The sequence below is a fragment of the Mchenga conophoros genome, linkage group LG16 (genome assembly GCF_057382185.1).
Source record: "Mchenga conophoros isolate Kocher_MC1m ecotype Shallow Benthic linkage group LG16, M_conophoros_male_GT1.1, whole genome shotgun sequence".
NCBI lineage: Eukaryota > Metazoa > Chordata > Actinopteri > Cichliformes > Cichlidae > Mchenga > Mchenga conophoros.
Genome location: NC_140541.1, coordinates 7,029,741 through 7,046,364, shown reverse-complemented (window position 1 = coordinate 7,046,364; position 16,624 = coordinate 7,029,741). Strand labels below are relative to the sequence as shown.

The window sequence follows — 16,624 nt, the reverse complement described above, 5'->3', positions numbered from 1 at the left end:
TAATTAACTGGCAGTGAAGAGCTAAGAAAAGCTGATAGTGTTTTCCCGTATCAAGAATCCCACTTTTTTGTTGAATGCTAACATCATTACGTGTTTAACTTAATCCTCCAGAATAAAAACAACTAGCTTCAAAGCTGCCTTTCTATGGTTTGATGATTTGGCCAATCAGCTTCAGTGCAGTCCTGCCACCATAAGATGTTTTAATAACTACAACCCCTATTTGTCAAGTTGCTGAAGCCTGCTATCATGTTGCGCTGCAACATATGTCAGCTCTCCAAGTTGTTGCTTCCCTGGGGTCGGCGGTTTCATAAATCAAATTAGCAGCACATACAGAATGGCTGTCACCTGATTTGCTAAAAAAAAACCTGAAGGCGAACACTGTAAGTTTTTGCATTAATCTGACCATTTATTTAATCAAATGGTTAAAAAAAGGAGATGTATCAGTCACTTCTCACTCTCATTATCCCAGTAGTTAATTGTCCTCAGTGGGAGGCCAGACCTAAGTTTGGGAAACATCTGTGACAAACCTGCTGCGGTTTGAAGAGAGTGGAGGCTGAATAGGAAAGGAAAGTGGCTGCTTCAGTCTGATCTCTGCCGTCCTAGTGGGGACTTTAATGCGCTGAGAGTCTGTGAGGAGCAGGAGCACTGTAGGAGGTGAATGAGCTGAGGAGGAGGTTGTAAGGCATAGGAGAGAGGGGGGAGGGGGAAGGTAACTCCGTGTGTGTGTGTGTGTGTGTGTGTGTGTGTGTGTGTGTGTGTGTGTGTGTGTGTGGATACAGGGTGTAGGCTAACAGATGTGTCCATCAAAGAATCATCTTACATCCACTACATCCATCTGCCACCCCGACATGACAAGATTTGGAAAAATGTAAAATCCGTTGTGTTAAGTTTCTTGTGATCAGCTGGTGGGGAAAACACAGGACTTTCACAATCCTGGATTTGAAACAAGTTTCCCATGATCCAAAGTTTCCCATGATTCAAAGTGTATCAAACCTCCATTTTTTTACTCTTAGGTAAGAGTGTGGCAAAGAGGGGTGATCAAAGTGCTGCACACCTTCTTCCCCCACTAGTGTCATTCAGTACTTCCTGGTGAGTTCCTGTGGTGTTAACTGGTCATCTGGAAGATGTGTTCCTTGCACCGTGTCCTGCTCCTGCCTTGTGGTGTCCCAGCTGGCCGACCATAACACATTACCAAAAGGGAGGCATCAAGGGACAACGACAATGTGAAAACAGATGAATATAAAGACTCCTGTTTCTTTTTTTGTTCTGATTGTTTGATGATTGTTACAAAACTGCTCAGTAATGCACGTCAAAGCTACGAATCTACACAGCTAGAAAGAAAACATGACTCAATGAAGGATGTTCACAACAGCCAGTTTGGTGATACACTGTGCATTACATTACTCTTACTGCAGTTACACTTCAATTAGTTGTGAATAGCATCTGTCTTTGTTTTTGCATTCATAGTTTTGCTCGTAATTGTAGTAAAGTTACTTTTTTTGTTTTTACTGACAGAACATCATCATCTAACATCCAAAAGTAAAAACATGTGGTCCATTTTCAATTAAACTACATTCAACCACTAAAATACAAAAGAAAAAAGCTTGTTAGGGTTACGAGAGAAGTTTTTCATTCCTGTCCCACATCACAAATATCCAGCTGCTAGTCTTTAGTCTGTTGTCTCTTTTCTTTTGAGAGTAGGACACATGTCATCGTCTTCTCTCCTTTAGGCTGTGTCAACTACTTCTTTGCAGGAAGTCTAATTTCTGGGACGTGCATCCTCATCCATCATACTGCTATGGCCTTTCACTTTAACAGTGACTTTGGTCGCACTGCACCGCCCTCCATACAGATGGGGATAACCTCTGAAAACCCTCCTTTGGCCTTGCACCACTAATATAACCTAAGAAGAACTATCTCAACCAGCTCCCACACAACATTTAGACATAACGTTGTGCTCCTGCCCTCAGTCACTTGGGCCGAAGAAGAAAAAGCTGTGTGTTTGACTCTGGACAGGGATTCCTTAGTATGACTGAATCCATCATTGTCACGCTTAAATAGGATGGGGGGTTTTAAGGTTACTTTGTGTTGGTGGGTGGGGTGGGTTAACTAACACTGTCCTATTAGCAGACACTCTACAAATCCCCCTTGGCATTGTTTCAGAGAGAAACATCTGCTATAAGAATAGACAATCACTGTGCACATTTGGGGTCATTGTAAATGACCACAATGAAAGGGTTAAGTACTTTTATTTGACAGCTGAAACAAAACAAGTGTTATCTTTGGGAAAACAACATCAACAACAACAACAACAGAGTTATTCTAAAAGTCAATTAGATTAACAGCAAAGACCAGGATAATGCAGAAACGGAGTGATACCGTGCAAAAACCCCAAAACGTGAAACAGTTAAAGGTGTCAATGAAGCATTTAGCAGCATGAAATATGAATGTGGTAAATGTCCATCTGTATTTAAACAGCCGTGACCAACTGAGCGTGTGCAGCTATTGAAAGTGAAGCGTTTAGGCTCTCTTTCACAAAGGGCCCAAGGGCTAAAACCTTCCACCCCTTCCACCATCATTATCCCTGCCACACTATGATCAGCACCAAATGCCGACTATCCCAGGCCAGCGCTCACAAAGCATGCTGGGAAGGACAAAAGCAGACCTTCAGCCGATTGGTTCCACCTTATTAACAGCTTGTAATCTTCTCATGTCTTTGGCTAGGCCTCACAGAGCAGGAGTTAGGGCGAATAGATGAGTGTGTCCTCCGTCTCTGCTTTGATGCAGAGCAGCCTTCTCCCTCTGAGAACTCCTGCTCTGTTATATTTCCATTGTGGCTGCTGCACCTGTTTGTCCGCGAGGACACGTGGAGAAAATCAGTCACTGGCAACTGTTAATTTCTCATTAGGCTCTTTTTTTTCGCACATTGTAAACAGTTTGGGTTTGAAATGCTTGCAGCAGGTGCGCCTCATCTAATGGTTTAACTGGCTGCAGTTTCAAAAATGCCATAAAACAGATTTTTATTTTTCTTATAAACCAAAAACATGCAAATATGGCAGGATGAAGGCAACATTTCCTGATGATTTTTAATGCTGTGTATTTGAGGACGTAACAGGTGACCAACTATATTAGAAGTTAGCATGTGGCTGGGTTAGCTTAGTGCACATTAATAAAATAACGATCAAAATGTTTTAATATACTGATAATGAAGTCAACTCCAGTCTTTTTTATGTTGGTTAATGCATATGGTGCTTTAATACTAATAATAAAGTGATAATTCACCAGCACCAAGGGGTATTGAGACAAAATGATCGTGGAACATTGTATCATAATTATGTAACCTCTGGTAAGATAGCTAGCTTGGTAGAAGGATAGATTTAGAAACAATGTCAAGTTACAAGTGACAGAACCTGGATAGGCTGAAAAAACCTCCTTCAGAAACTAAAAACACAATAAGTCCTTAAAAAAGAAGAAAAGAAGACCAGTCCTGGCGTGACGCAACAAATACTTCAACTCAGTGCTCAGTTGCTGCTGATCAACACTGTAGCAACAAGCCACCTCAGTTTGGTAATCTTTCCCTTTACGTTAATAGCGGTGGATTAGTTTAAGTGAATTTATTAAATTTGGTCTTGATTCCTAAAACAAGAGCTGTTTGCTGTAAGCATTGTGAGTTTAATAAAATTCTAAAACCTGTAAGTAATTGCTTATGACTATTAAAAAGAAACAAATACACAAAAACAGTAGTGGAGATTCAACCAAAACTTAAGACAAAACCTTGTGTTTGTTACAGTCATTTTGTAAACTTGTTTCTTCTCCGTAATCACACATAAGCGACTTTAGATAACGTTGCCTCCCCCAAACAACTGAGTTCATAACCTTTTTTTTTTTAGCAGTATCACATTGGGTGTATTTTTCATCCTGTATAAGGGGATAAATTAACCCAGGAGTTTGGCTGAGGTGTCTTCCTGTCTGTCAGCCGCAGGAAATGGCTCCACACAGACGAGGCATTTAGCTCCCAGGTGCAGACCCCACATTGGACAGCCTTACCCAGATGGATAGTACTCCTTCTACCATAAAGACACTAGTCTTCCCCCTGCCCTGAAGCCACCAGTGCTCCTGCCCTGGTCCAGCCTCATCAAAAGGGAGGCGGATATGCTGTGCTACAGCCCCAAATCAAGCTCACTTTTCTTTCCCTTGTAAGTAGTGGAGAAAAAGTGGGGGAAGTGCACAGTATTCTGGTAGACACCAGCTTCTTTCTTTCTCCTCTTTTCTGACTTCTGTATGCGTGGCTCCTTGCAGGTGTCCCTTTTTTTTCTCCGCTCTTGACACAGAAACGATCCCAAAATTCAGTCAAAACCATCACGGCTCATTTTCTTTCATTACTCAGTTTATTACCTCTCATTGTTACACGGGCACTAGAAATCAAATTGAACTCAGAGGAACGCTCACACACACACACACACACACACACACACACACACACACACACACACACACACACACACACACACACACAGATGCACACACATTCATTCTGGCTGCCTGCACTCTGTTCTCCTGCAGGTGCGAGGGCCATCCGCCTGGCCCTTTTCATGAAGCCCTCTCTTTCCTGTCCGTCTGCAGCCGTCTATTCAGCTTCAATCACAACACCAGCCGGACGCCACCGGACCACTGGTGAGGAAGGGAAGCGCCTCCACACACATCTTTTACTTCTTGAGCGACAAGAGAGGAGAGGCCGGGAAAAAAGAAAGGCTCTTCCTCCTTTGCATCTCCTTCTGCTTTCATCATAAACAACTTGCTTTCTGTTTGTAACGGTGCTGTCCTCCCCCCCCCCCCCCCTTCACCCCACACCCCACCTCAGATGCGGCTTTACAAGGAGCAGTAAGGGGGGAGTGCAAAAAGAGGACGGCCAGGCTGACTGTGCAACAAAGTGATGCAGAGGTCTTTTTGTGGCTCATGAATGGTACATTTGAGGTTTCCAGCCTTGCACGGAGCCCCAAGCCAGCTTCACCTGTGGTTGGAGTCAATTGGCCTGTTGTGTGCCTGCCTGGAACCATGCCCAGTTCTCTGCCAGCCAATTTGGTTAGTGTAGCCACTCCGAACGGAACAACAATAACCTCCACCTCAAAACCATCAATTAACTTCCCTCACACAATAATGTATCCATTCACTGTTTGCCAAAACTGTTTTCTGACACGATTAATGCCCGGGCTAATAGTGCTAATACCTGCTCTCTGTCACTTAACACAGTACTGATGATGTTAATGGCCTCCAAGTTGTTTAATGGCTCTAGAGGTACATTCCATTAAGCTCATAATGATGTGTCTTTTTGTTTGTGCTCTCAATTAAGTTTCACATAAAGAAAAAGTATAACCAGCATTACTTGTGCAATCAGGTAGCACAAGTCTCAGGCATGGCTAATACTGCATTCACCATTCTAGTATTTAAAACCCTGGGTTCTTGGTCACTGGTTGCATTTTCTTGGAGCCTTTATTTGGCTTTGCCATCTTCTGTTAACCACATGTGTCTGTGTAAATCTGTTTATTTAACTTCTTATTTTATTTTACTGAAGTTTCAAATGCTGACCACAGAGGTGACGAATAACAGTACCAAATGAAGGTCAAATTTCTGACAATATTCTGTTAATTCACTAGCTTGCATGCACTGAACCTGTCTGCAGTACTGAGCTTCTAAAGGTCTCAGAGTCCTGATTGCCTTTATTCACTATTGTCTGACATACTGGAGAAAGGACCATTCATTTGTGTTCTTGTAAAAGTGCTTCTTTGTTTTGACTCACACATGTACATGTGCATAGCCACACCGGCCACACACGTTAAACACATTAAACCTTGAATCAGATGGCTTACAGCAGCACCAGGTGCCACTCCTGTCAGCTAAGAGCAGGACGCTGACAGTACAATTTGACATAAACTACATGAAATCATCGCTCTAACTTGGAAGGTATCAGCAGTTCAGCTTGCTAGTGGTGGTGCAGTAGCATGTGGGATATTTGACCATCATTTAAATACCACAGCATACCTGTGTTTGACACAATAATGGACCATGTCATAAAACTAGTTACCGTCACTAGATGTAAGTCCAACAGAGCACCTTTGGGATGTACTGGAACGGCAGATTCTTTGCAGCAACTGTGTGATGCTGTCACGTCAACATGGGCAAAAATGTCTGAGGAATGTTTCTAGCACCTTGCTGAATCAGTGCCACAGAGAAATAAGCCATTTCTGAAGGCAAAACGGGGTCTAAGCCATTACAGCAAGACATCCCTAAAAAGTGCACAGACAACTTTGTTAAGTGAGGACAGCAGCTCAAAGGTTATATGAAAACAGTAAATGTCAGACCAAGACAGGTTTAGTTTAGTGTTAGCTGTCCTCATGTTTAACCTCTAATATCCTGTCTTACACTGATCCAAATGTTCAGTGAGCTTGTCATGGTGTTCTTTGGATGACAACCTTGACAGTCAACCTCATTTGACTGTCAAAATTCACAAAGTTGGATGTGCATATGTACATTTGTAAAGAGCACATGGCATGTCGGGGAGGAGGAGAGCTGAGGTGGGGGCATGCGAGGGGATCATTTAGCTCACTTCTCCACTGTGTGAGCCGTCATTCTTGCCTCGCGCAGCTGTGGAAATGAGATAAAACCGGGATGCCACTTTAGAAAGCTCTCATTTGCTCACTACTCCGGAGCCAGAAACCTCAGAAGTCAAAAGTCACTGTGCTGGATGGCAGCTTGCAGTCTTCTGCAAACAAAGGGGAGCGCAACAGGTGGAGGGAATGACAATTAGATTTTACAGCTTGTGGATTTTTCTTTTTCTTTTAAAGTTTGAGTAAAGTGGGGGTTTTTTTTTAGCTTTGACTATTAAATTCTTCTTTGGCTTTTCTCTCAAACTTTATCTTTGGCTGAAGTCTTCACCGGACTGCAGCTCTTCTTAGGAGACTATGAATGTGCTGCCAAGCCCAGTAATCAGAGCCCGAGAGCAGTCGCTACCTCTCTGCGGCTCTGGGTCTGCCCAGGACTTATCCCACTGCCCTCCAGGTTTCAACCTGAGCTCTCACCTAAACCCTGCACCGATGCTTGGCCTCCCAAATGGCCAGAGATCAAGCAAACCTCAGCGGGAGCTGAGCCCTGAGGAGCAGCAGGAACTTCGAAGAAAGATCAACAGCAGGGAGAGGAAGCGGATGCAGGACTTAAACATTGCTATGGATGCTCTGAGGGAGGTCATGGTGCCTTATGCCTCCTCGCCTTCATCTGCTTCCTCTCAGTCCCACCAACATGGAGCAACTCCGGGCCGCAGACTCTCCAAGATCTCTACCCTGGTTCTAGCCAGGAACTATATCCTCCTGCTGGGTTCATCTTTGCAGGAGATGCGGCGGTTGCTGGGGGAGGTAAGTGTAGGAATGGGGGTGACCACAGGACCAGTCCCCCGGCTGCTGCTTGCAGGAGGGTGGCCCCTCATTTCCAGTCCCGGTCAACTCCTCCTCACCCAGGAATCCCTCCTCTCCTCAGCAGCCTCCTCCTCCTCTTCATCATCATCATCTCCCTCCAGTTCTTCATCATCTGCAGGAGCCAAATGTCCGTTGCTTTCTCCAGGTCCCATGGAGGCCCCACTGGCCCCCATGCAGTGGAGCTCTGCAGGTGCTCCAGCAGGGTCGCTGTGTCCTTGTGGAGTCTGCAGACTGCCCAGATTCAGTCACTCCACTCTAGCTCCCAGATTCCCAAAGTGACATTGAAAGTTGAAGAAGTTCGCTGAAGAATGGACTTGAATGCAGCATTTTTTATATGAATTGTTATTTTTCTAACATTTTTAACATGTTTATGATATGTTACTACACTACTCACGCTTATCATTTGATTCTTTTAAAAAGCATGATGGAAGTATTTTTCTTTTATTCTTTTTTTTCTCACTCTCACAATGTTCTGCATATTAGCTATAAACTGTAATGACTGTGTGCATGATACACGTAGCTACAGTGTTGTGCTGCAGCAGAGGTTGAATAACATTGTTGGCATAAGACTATGAAATCTCGGCTTATTAGTTTGCTTTCAGTTTTACTTAAAGCTTGAAAAAAAAACTTGTTTATGTCATGATTTTGTTTATCTTTCTGTTTCAAATTCAATGGGCTCCACACCAATCACTTTGTGAGTCTTAATGTAGCAGAGTTGCTGGATTTCTCAGTTTTGAACCCTAAGTTTTGATAACTGGAATGTTACCACAATAAATAAACAACAATAAACTCTTGATGTTTGAAACCAAGTCTTTAGTAACTTTATAATACTTTAAACTTTAAGAAATGTCTGTATTCCAGTTTGAAGGTTCATATTAGCTGATTGTTGCATTAGAGGCAGAAGGAAGAGGAAAGGAAGTGTCCAGTTGTGTCAGAAAGAAGGAAGTAGCAAATAGTACAGACCTTACTAGCTAGTATGCATATTAAAAAATAAGTGGATTTTTTATCCCACAATGCATTGCTCATTGCCCAAAAAAGTCAAAAGAAAAAATAAACCACTGTTAAACTGAGTACAGATGCACAAGACTGCAAGATAGCTAAGCACCAATCAAAGTTTATTATGCCGTGTTTTTCACACATGTGCTTCAGTCATCAACTTTTCTAGACATTACCTGTGGAAGTTGGAAATATCACAGGCTGTTGGATCAGGTGTGAAGCAGCCTACAACTCGCCAGCTCCAAGTACAAAGTACAAAGTAATGTCTGATGGCACCCATGTCTGGAGTTCATGTTTGAAAAGTGATTGAGTTCCAATAAATATAGAAGCAAACATGAGCAGATTCCTTGCAAACTAATAGCAGAAAGATTCTACTGTGACTACTGCAAACATTTGCATATATTTTTTTAAACAAATGGTGGGAAATTCTGTCACTGTTGAGAATGAGAAGTGATCCTCCTTTCAGGGTTTCTTCTACCATGCATTTATAATATAAAAACACTTGTTTTTGTCACACCGGGGTGCACCAATGTTTTTTTTTTGAACAGGACTCAGATGCAGATGCCGAGAGTGGAGTTGCGTTGAACCAAAAACAAGCTTTATTCAGCTGATGACAGGTGTAAACCATGAAAACAACAAAACAAACGGTGGCAAAACTATGAAAACTATGAACCACCATGTAACACTACAAGACAATGACACATGGAAAACAGAGGGGTTAACCCTTTAAGACCTACCGTAGAACCAAGGCCGCCAGAGCTTACTTTATATTTTTACATCCTGTAGTGCCATTTTTGGGAGCATTTCCAGTTGCTACATCAATACAACTGTTATAGCCCATATTTTAATAATATGTATGCATTAAGTCCATAGTAACTACATAAATTACAAAAAAGTGCAATAAACTACAAAAAAATTGAAAATCGTTTTTTTTAACATATATTTCTACTTGGAGAAATTTAAGAGGTTTATCCTTCAAAACTTTAAATACAAAAAAGTTGCAAAAAATAGTTTACAACAACAGGAAATTTATTTTTGAGTGTCTTCATAGTTTTATTTTTGAGATACACCAATTTTTATACACTGCAGGAAAAACGAGAAACAATCCTATGATGCAAATTTGCAAAGAAAACAGCATGTGCATCAAAATAAACTATTTTAAGCAGTGCAGTTTGAGTTCTAAGCATCCCAGAAACTATTCAGAAAAGCATAAAGTCAAACATGACTTATAAAAACACTAGTATAGGCTTTTAAGGCCTACAAGTAAAAAAACTACATTTTCTGCGAAAATGACGTCACTTCCTGTTTTGGGCCGGTAATGGCGGACATGCGATCGTTCGCGCTGACGTCTGTTTCAATGTGGGAAGTGTTACGAACAGCTGATCGGATCGGCAAAGCGTGTTACTTGAATATTATGTTTTTGTTCCTGCAAGCGCTTCTTATGCAATATTTGCAAAGCTTTATGTGGAAGGAAACCGTGACGAGGACAAGCTGATGGCATAAGATGTAAGTACAACTCCTCCGGTTTCATATGCAAAAAAAATTATTGCGCTAGCTTACGCGGTTCAGGTTCTACAGGGATTTAAAAATAGTTATGCAAAACGGAACTCCGACAGGCTTTAAAGGGTTAAATACACAAATGAGGTAATCAAGGGAAGTCGAGACACATGGGGGAAACAGCTGACACACATGAACCTAATGACGCAACAGGGAAGTGAAACTAACACGCCAGACTCTTTCAAAATAAAACAAGAAACCTGGGCATGACAATACAAACGTGACAATATACAGCCCTAAAATAAACTCCTGAAAACAATGTTAATAATGTCAAACTCAACTCAACTAACCCACAACCACACATAAGAAACTCAAAAACCCCAGAATAACCTCAGAAACGCTGAGTCAGAGACCCAGCCTGTGACAGTTTTCCTCCAGAGTGACTTGTATCAGACTCATAATGTCCAATTAATGTGCAAATTTAAAGAATAATAAAGTCCACATTAAGATTTTTTTTACAGCACTTGGAGGCAAAACCTTAACAGAGGGATCAGCCTCTAATCATTATGCATGTAGTGCATATTAAGTGCCTAAACTGAACATCGCCTTTGCAAACCTAGATTCAATTTAATAAACATTAAAGTGTTACCTTCAAAAGCAATCAGACTCTGTTTATCATAGTGTCCAAGAATGATTTAGAACGAAAAATCACAGTTCTTAATATGACATACTGGTTTTAAGGTGGACACTTTAATGATCAAACCTGAGGCAAAGGCTCAGTCATGTTGACCACAATTTTCCAAAGTACCTAGAAAAAGACTGTCACTTCATGCATCTGGAAAAAATGTAAACTAGTAATAGAGTTGCTTTAGAACATTGGAAGACGGGTGTTAGCATCTAAACTGACCAATGGCTAATATTGACTTTTCTTTACCGCTTACTTTCCCAGATGTACACCCCCATTTGCTTTAAAAGGCTTGAACTGATTGAACCCTTTGCGAGTGTTTCAATCCTACATTTCCTGCCGTTCTCTCACAATTCAGAAATGATTCACTCACTAAAAATAAATAGAAGCAACGTTCTCCATATGCCAACTTCTTTCCATCTTCTCCACTGTGAGCTCTGATATCCTTCAGAGACTGACTAGCTGTTGAGCTGAAAATCATCCTCTACCCTTCACCCCACCTCAAAAACTGTGAAACAGTCCTCATCCCCTTTTCCCCTCAATTCATTGCTCCAACAAGCAAAAGATCAAAACCCTCCCGTGTAATTACTGCTCCACAAGAAAAGAAGGCCCTTTGATTATTAGCCCCCTCTCGCTCCTCCGTCCTCAAATTCTTGATGTTTCCCTGTGTTAAGGAGCTGGGACGGGGTGATTCGCTGCTACTCATTACACTCACTCCACAATATGTTCAAACGCCCAGAAAATGTGTCACTCTGAATGGGGTTCACTCCTGCAAACTCGCCACCCCTCTGGAAGAAAGCAGGCAGCCTCATTCTGAGAAAGAATAAGAGGCGCTGATAGGGAGGATATTCTCAGCCACAACCTGGCCCTTAGCACGGCCTGCATGAATAATAATAATGAAAATAATCATAATCATAATGCTGATAAAATACTCAAAATAATTGCCACCCCGGAATAAGAGGATTACGGATGGCAGATATGTGAATAGTGCCGAGTGAAAAGAAGGGAATCTGTTAGCATCGGGGAGGACAAAAGAGGAGCTACATGCTATTAAGTGAGATTAAGCTAAATAAGGCTTGATTTTCTTACAAGAAAAAAATGGGGAAGGAGAAGAGGGTGAGAGTGAAGGAGGAGAGGAAGGGGAGTGGAGAGAGAGCCTGATTCACAGATCAAAGTGAGACGGCAGAACTTCACGTCTTTCATTTACATATAGCTGCTTTATGTCTCCGGAGGGATTAGCTACCTTTGCTCCCTATTCTGCTACCTTTGCCCACCATCCATTTCCTCCTGCTCTCAGGATAGACCGGCCCTTCTTCTCTCCCCCATTGCACTCTTCTTCTTCTTCGTCTTTTTTTTTTTAAGTCAGGCTCCTTAATTTCTCCCCCTTTCATTCTCTGCTCTTTCTCTCCATTTCTCCAAGAGGCTCTCACTTTCTTGTGTTTGGTGGTTTCATTGTTGCGGCCACGCAGGGGTCTGGTCAGTCTTTGTGTTAGCACTTTAACTCATCTCCATTTCATCACTGTTGTTCAATAGGGTGAAAAGAGCGCGTAAGACAATGCGCTCACAGGCACGCACACTTTTTCTTAATTTAAAATAAAAAAAAAAACTATTAAAATTGGTTGTAACTGTCAGTATAAGAACATTGTTACAACAGTAAACGTGAGTCACACATAAATATGCTAAAACACGATGCAAAGCACACATTTCCACACATCTACACTCTGCCAGTGGTTAGACTATGTTTACCTGTTACCATGGAAATTGTACTTGCTAACAGCTCCTACATCTTGAGAGTTTACCCACGTGTGGAGCTCGATACAACATTAGATTAGACTTGGAAAGCATATATAGAGATGTATTGCCTAATTATATTGAGCCAGTTTACTACCTGGATTATTCTCAAAGGCAGCTTCAGATTGGTCAGATTTAAATGGTAAAATGGTAAATGGCCTGTATTTATATAGCGCTTTACTAGTCCCTAAGGACCCCAAAGCGCTTTACATATCCAGTCATCCACCCATTCACACTCACATTCACACACTGGTGATGGCAGCTACATTGTAGCCACAGCCACCCTGGGGCGCACTGACAGAGGCGAGGCTGCCGGACACTGGCGCCACCGGGCCCTCTGACCACCACCAGTAGGCAGCGGTTGAAGTGTCTTGCCCAAGGACACAATGACCGAGACTGTTGGAGCCGGGGCTCGAACCGGCAACCTTCCGATTACAAGGCGAACTCCCAACTCTTGAGCCACGATCGATTTAGGTAATAAAAGAATGGTAGATGACCAACATCTTTCTTCCCATGTTTTTGACTTTTTCTGTATAAACCCAAGAACGCAACTGTAATCTTAATAAGGCCCAAACTAAAGGCATCTATAAAGAATGTTTCTCTCAGAGGGGAAAGCAATTTTAGAGAAAGTGAGAGCAGTATGAATGTTTTCTATGACTTGCCAAATATAGAGTGCTATTATCTAGCTTTAAAAACGTTTGGCTTTTAAATACGTATCCCCTTTTTCCTTAAATGCACTTCAGAAGGAGCTGAAATTGTCAGGACTGGTTACAATAGGACCGTTTAAATCCATTTTTAAAGGAGCGAGAAAATAGTTCTCTTGGTCAACGCGACCGCCTTTGATGTTGCACTCGTAACCATCGTTCATTGCGTATAATTTGGATGGATTTGTGCTCACTTGCTTGTATCTCACATGTATTTTCCCGTTACTTGTTATGTGTTATATTTGTTGTCATTTCCTTGAGCAGGGCTCACTTGAAAAAGAGATTTTCATCCTCAATGAGACTTCTACCTTGATGAAGAATAATGTATTTGTGAAAATGTATTTGCAGTCATGTGCAGGTTGTAGGAGACGAGCCTGCTGTGGTAACAAAAGATGGACTGTAACCTCAAGTCTTAGCTTATCCTTGACCAACTGCTTCTGTTTCTTTAATAAACCAGCATCTATCAGAATGACCCAGCGTCACTGGACGCTTTGCTCTGATGTAGAAAAGTAACCGACTCCACCTGCTTCTGTGCCGTCATTTGCTTACACCTCCTGTTTTTCTTTTTTTCCAAGACCTTTTTGTGCTATTTTTATTTAGATCGAGCAAATCAAAAATCACGCAGTTCTCACATAAATACATCATAAAAAGAAACATTTCAGTCACGAGTCGCTTAACCACCACCTGTGCAGGTTTCTGCTAATGCTTCATGCCAGAATCCTTTAGTAAAGCTGCTGTTTTTAGTGTTGCAAGCCCCCCGTAGTGCAAACACAAATTTTAAAGGCCTGCTGGATTTCAGCTACACAAAATGCTGTTTCTGAACCCACCCAGCCACTTTGTTCCCCAACATGTGTCTCTAATGTGTGCAGTACACATGATGTTCCACTGTCCCCTCTCCTGCAGCCTCTTATCTCAGAGTGTAATTTGCCTCCGGCCTTTGTTGCACTGTTTCATAGCACTTAACCAGTCAACGTGGGGAGTCCTTGGCTTAGGAAATCCCTAGCCATAAATTTCATTTTCACAATGAGAGGAGCACAGGGGCTGGTCAGGACCCCCATTTACTTTCTAACCCAGCTTTTATTCATTCCCTGCCTAAATAACATCAGGCCCTCCTGTCCTGTCCTGTCCCACCCCGAAATTCCCGATCCCCTCTGTCACCCTGTCGTTCTCAGACTGAGCCGATACAACGGGGTTACTGCGGAGTTTGCCGGCCTGCTCTTTAAGCATCGTGTTCTCTCCCACCCTTTCCAGCCCTCTGTCCTATTCACACCGCAGCCCTCATTACAACTTTACAGGCGGCCATCAAACCTCACCTCATTACCCCAGTCGACAATCCAAAAAAACAAAACACTCCCCCCCCAAACGCCCCAAGAAAACAGACTGAGATGATGTAAGGCCAAAGAAAACGTATGGATGAAATCTGAAATTATTTAGTGGTGAAGGTCAAAGCAAAAACTCGAACAGATGACTTCACTGAAATCAAAGTTCAGCTGGTCATCATGAAAAAAAAGAAATCAATAAACAATTTAATTTGCTATTAAACATATTTTTTTATGAATTTGCGTGCAGCTAAAATATTACATTAAAATAATAAAATACAATGTGAGCCAGAGGAAAAGTGTTTATGTTGTTTAGAACCTATAACCTGTACGCTGTATAGAGCTGGAGCTGAAAAGAGGAATCCCTCATTTTGGTGTCTTTAGAACAGGCCACTCGTCATCATCCAGTACATTTTACATTTGACTTCACCGAAACTCATGAAGATATAAACGTTTGAGCTATTATGCGTTTGTTACTGACTCAAACAAATACAGATGTATGTTTAGCTCTTTATCCCTTGAAAGCCTACAAAGAGCAACGCTTGAAGCATTTTTCTACACTGAGTGGTTTCTGTCATATTTCAGGCTTCAGAACAAAGTGACTGGATGTGCATCAGAAGTTAGTGAGGGCGGTCTCTGCCTGTGCAGCTACCCTTGGGAAAACTATTCTAATGGTCCCCAAAACACGTCTTTATTGAGGCGTCAAAACTCATCAGAACGAGTACGAGGAGGTTGTCAAATGCCATCTTTATAGGTGAAAGAGTTAAAAAGTTCATTTTAAGAAGTTGGAGGCTCCCTTATGTCACTATAGTCACTCCGTTTTTTCTCAGATGTTCCCATTGTTATTACTAAATAAAAGTGCAGTTTTTGCATGGTGTGAATTTAGCCTCAAATAAAACATTTGCTCTGTGAATTATGTTTCTGATCTCTTTACTCAGACGATCTGAGCCCCTTCCCAGTGAGGGATGGTAGGAAGGTTACATGGCTACTGATTGTTGAGTTCTAAACTTTTTTATTTCTCTCTGCAACCAAATATCAAGTGAAAAGCATAAAAGAAGGAGATACGAGTAAATAAAGTTTTGCATGTAGCGTTAGCTCTTAAACAGGACTTTCTCAAGGCAGTCCGCAGACAGTCTGTGTTTTTAAAGGATGGCTCAACTTTTGTGTGCTTCCTCAGATTTATTCTGATGGAAAAGTACTTTGCAATGTTTAAGATAATGTCAAGAAAGAGGTACAGATTTGTGAAAAAGAAAAAAACATCCAGTTTTAAGCTGTAGCTCGCTAAGTTTGAGAACTGTGACAGGTCCTCGGCGCTTTGAAATATAATTACCTCCCAGAACTTAAAAAAATGATGCAACATGTTGCCATAGACTAACCAAGTACAGCTTATTTAAGATGAGACATGCAGCTTATTATTGTGAGTATACTGCCCACGCAGTGCAGTATACTTTACTTCTCAGTCAGCCAGGTGATGCCCTGTGAAATGTGTTTTAAGGGTCAGATGTATTATTCATAAAATGATAAGCTATGTGTTTATTTTATAGATATGTGGCAGATTATGTCTTCACATGCATCCTCAGTATCAAACTGTTGCATGTGCTAAACGTCTCACAGCTCCTCACTACTTAGAATGAATGGATTACTTCTGTGTTGCAGGGTGCTTTTAAAAAACAGAGAGAGAAAAAAGAAAGATTAAAGCATCATTGTGCTGCCTTTAAAGTGCATTTTACTTTATTTTCGAACAGTTGATCTTCATTTTATCCTTTAGAAGAATTGCTTTGATTATTTTCTTAAATAACAAGAAAACAATAGTCATGTAGTTAACAATCTCCACTGTTACTAAACATAAAGAAAGTGGGAGAAACATTTTTAAACATTTCAAAGGTATTTAGTAGATTTACGTGAAGCCACATTATGTATATGGTTTGGAAATAGGCTCGAACATGTGAACTCTGTGGTGCTTTAACAGTGCGTGTGAGCGTCATTGTGGTAATGAACCCCTGGCCCTCGGTTTGCCCTCTGAACCCTCGGTGGCCTCAGAAGCAGGAATTCCAGTTAACACATCACAGATCAGTTTTCTTTTCTTCTTCGTTTTGTGTTTTTGTCGCTTCTCGCCAAACGTTGGCTGGGTGTCGACGTGGCCTGACAGGCACCGGCCCTCTCCCT

General features: G+C 41.7%; 1 protein-coding gene across 1 annotated transcript; it reads left to right on the top strand.

The window, feature by feature from the left end:
- Positions 1–6,580: 6,580 nt before the first annotated feature.
- olig1 (oligodendrocyte transcription factor 1) lies at positions 6,581–8,275 on the top strand. The gene has a single exon (XM_085249454.1). It carries the CDS (start codon positions 6,960–6,962, stop codon positions 7,743–7,745), a length of 786 nt encoding a protein of 261 aa, XP_085105580.1. The 5' UTR covers positions 6,581–6,959; the 3' UTR covers positions 7,746–8,275.
- The last annotated feature ends 8,349 nt before the right edge of the window (positions 8,276–16,624 follow it).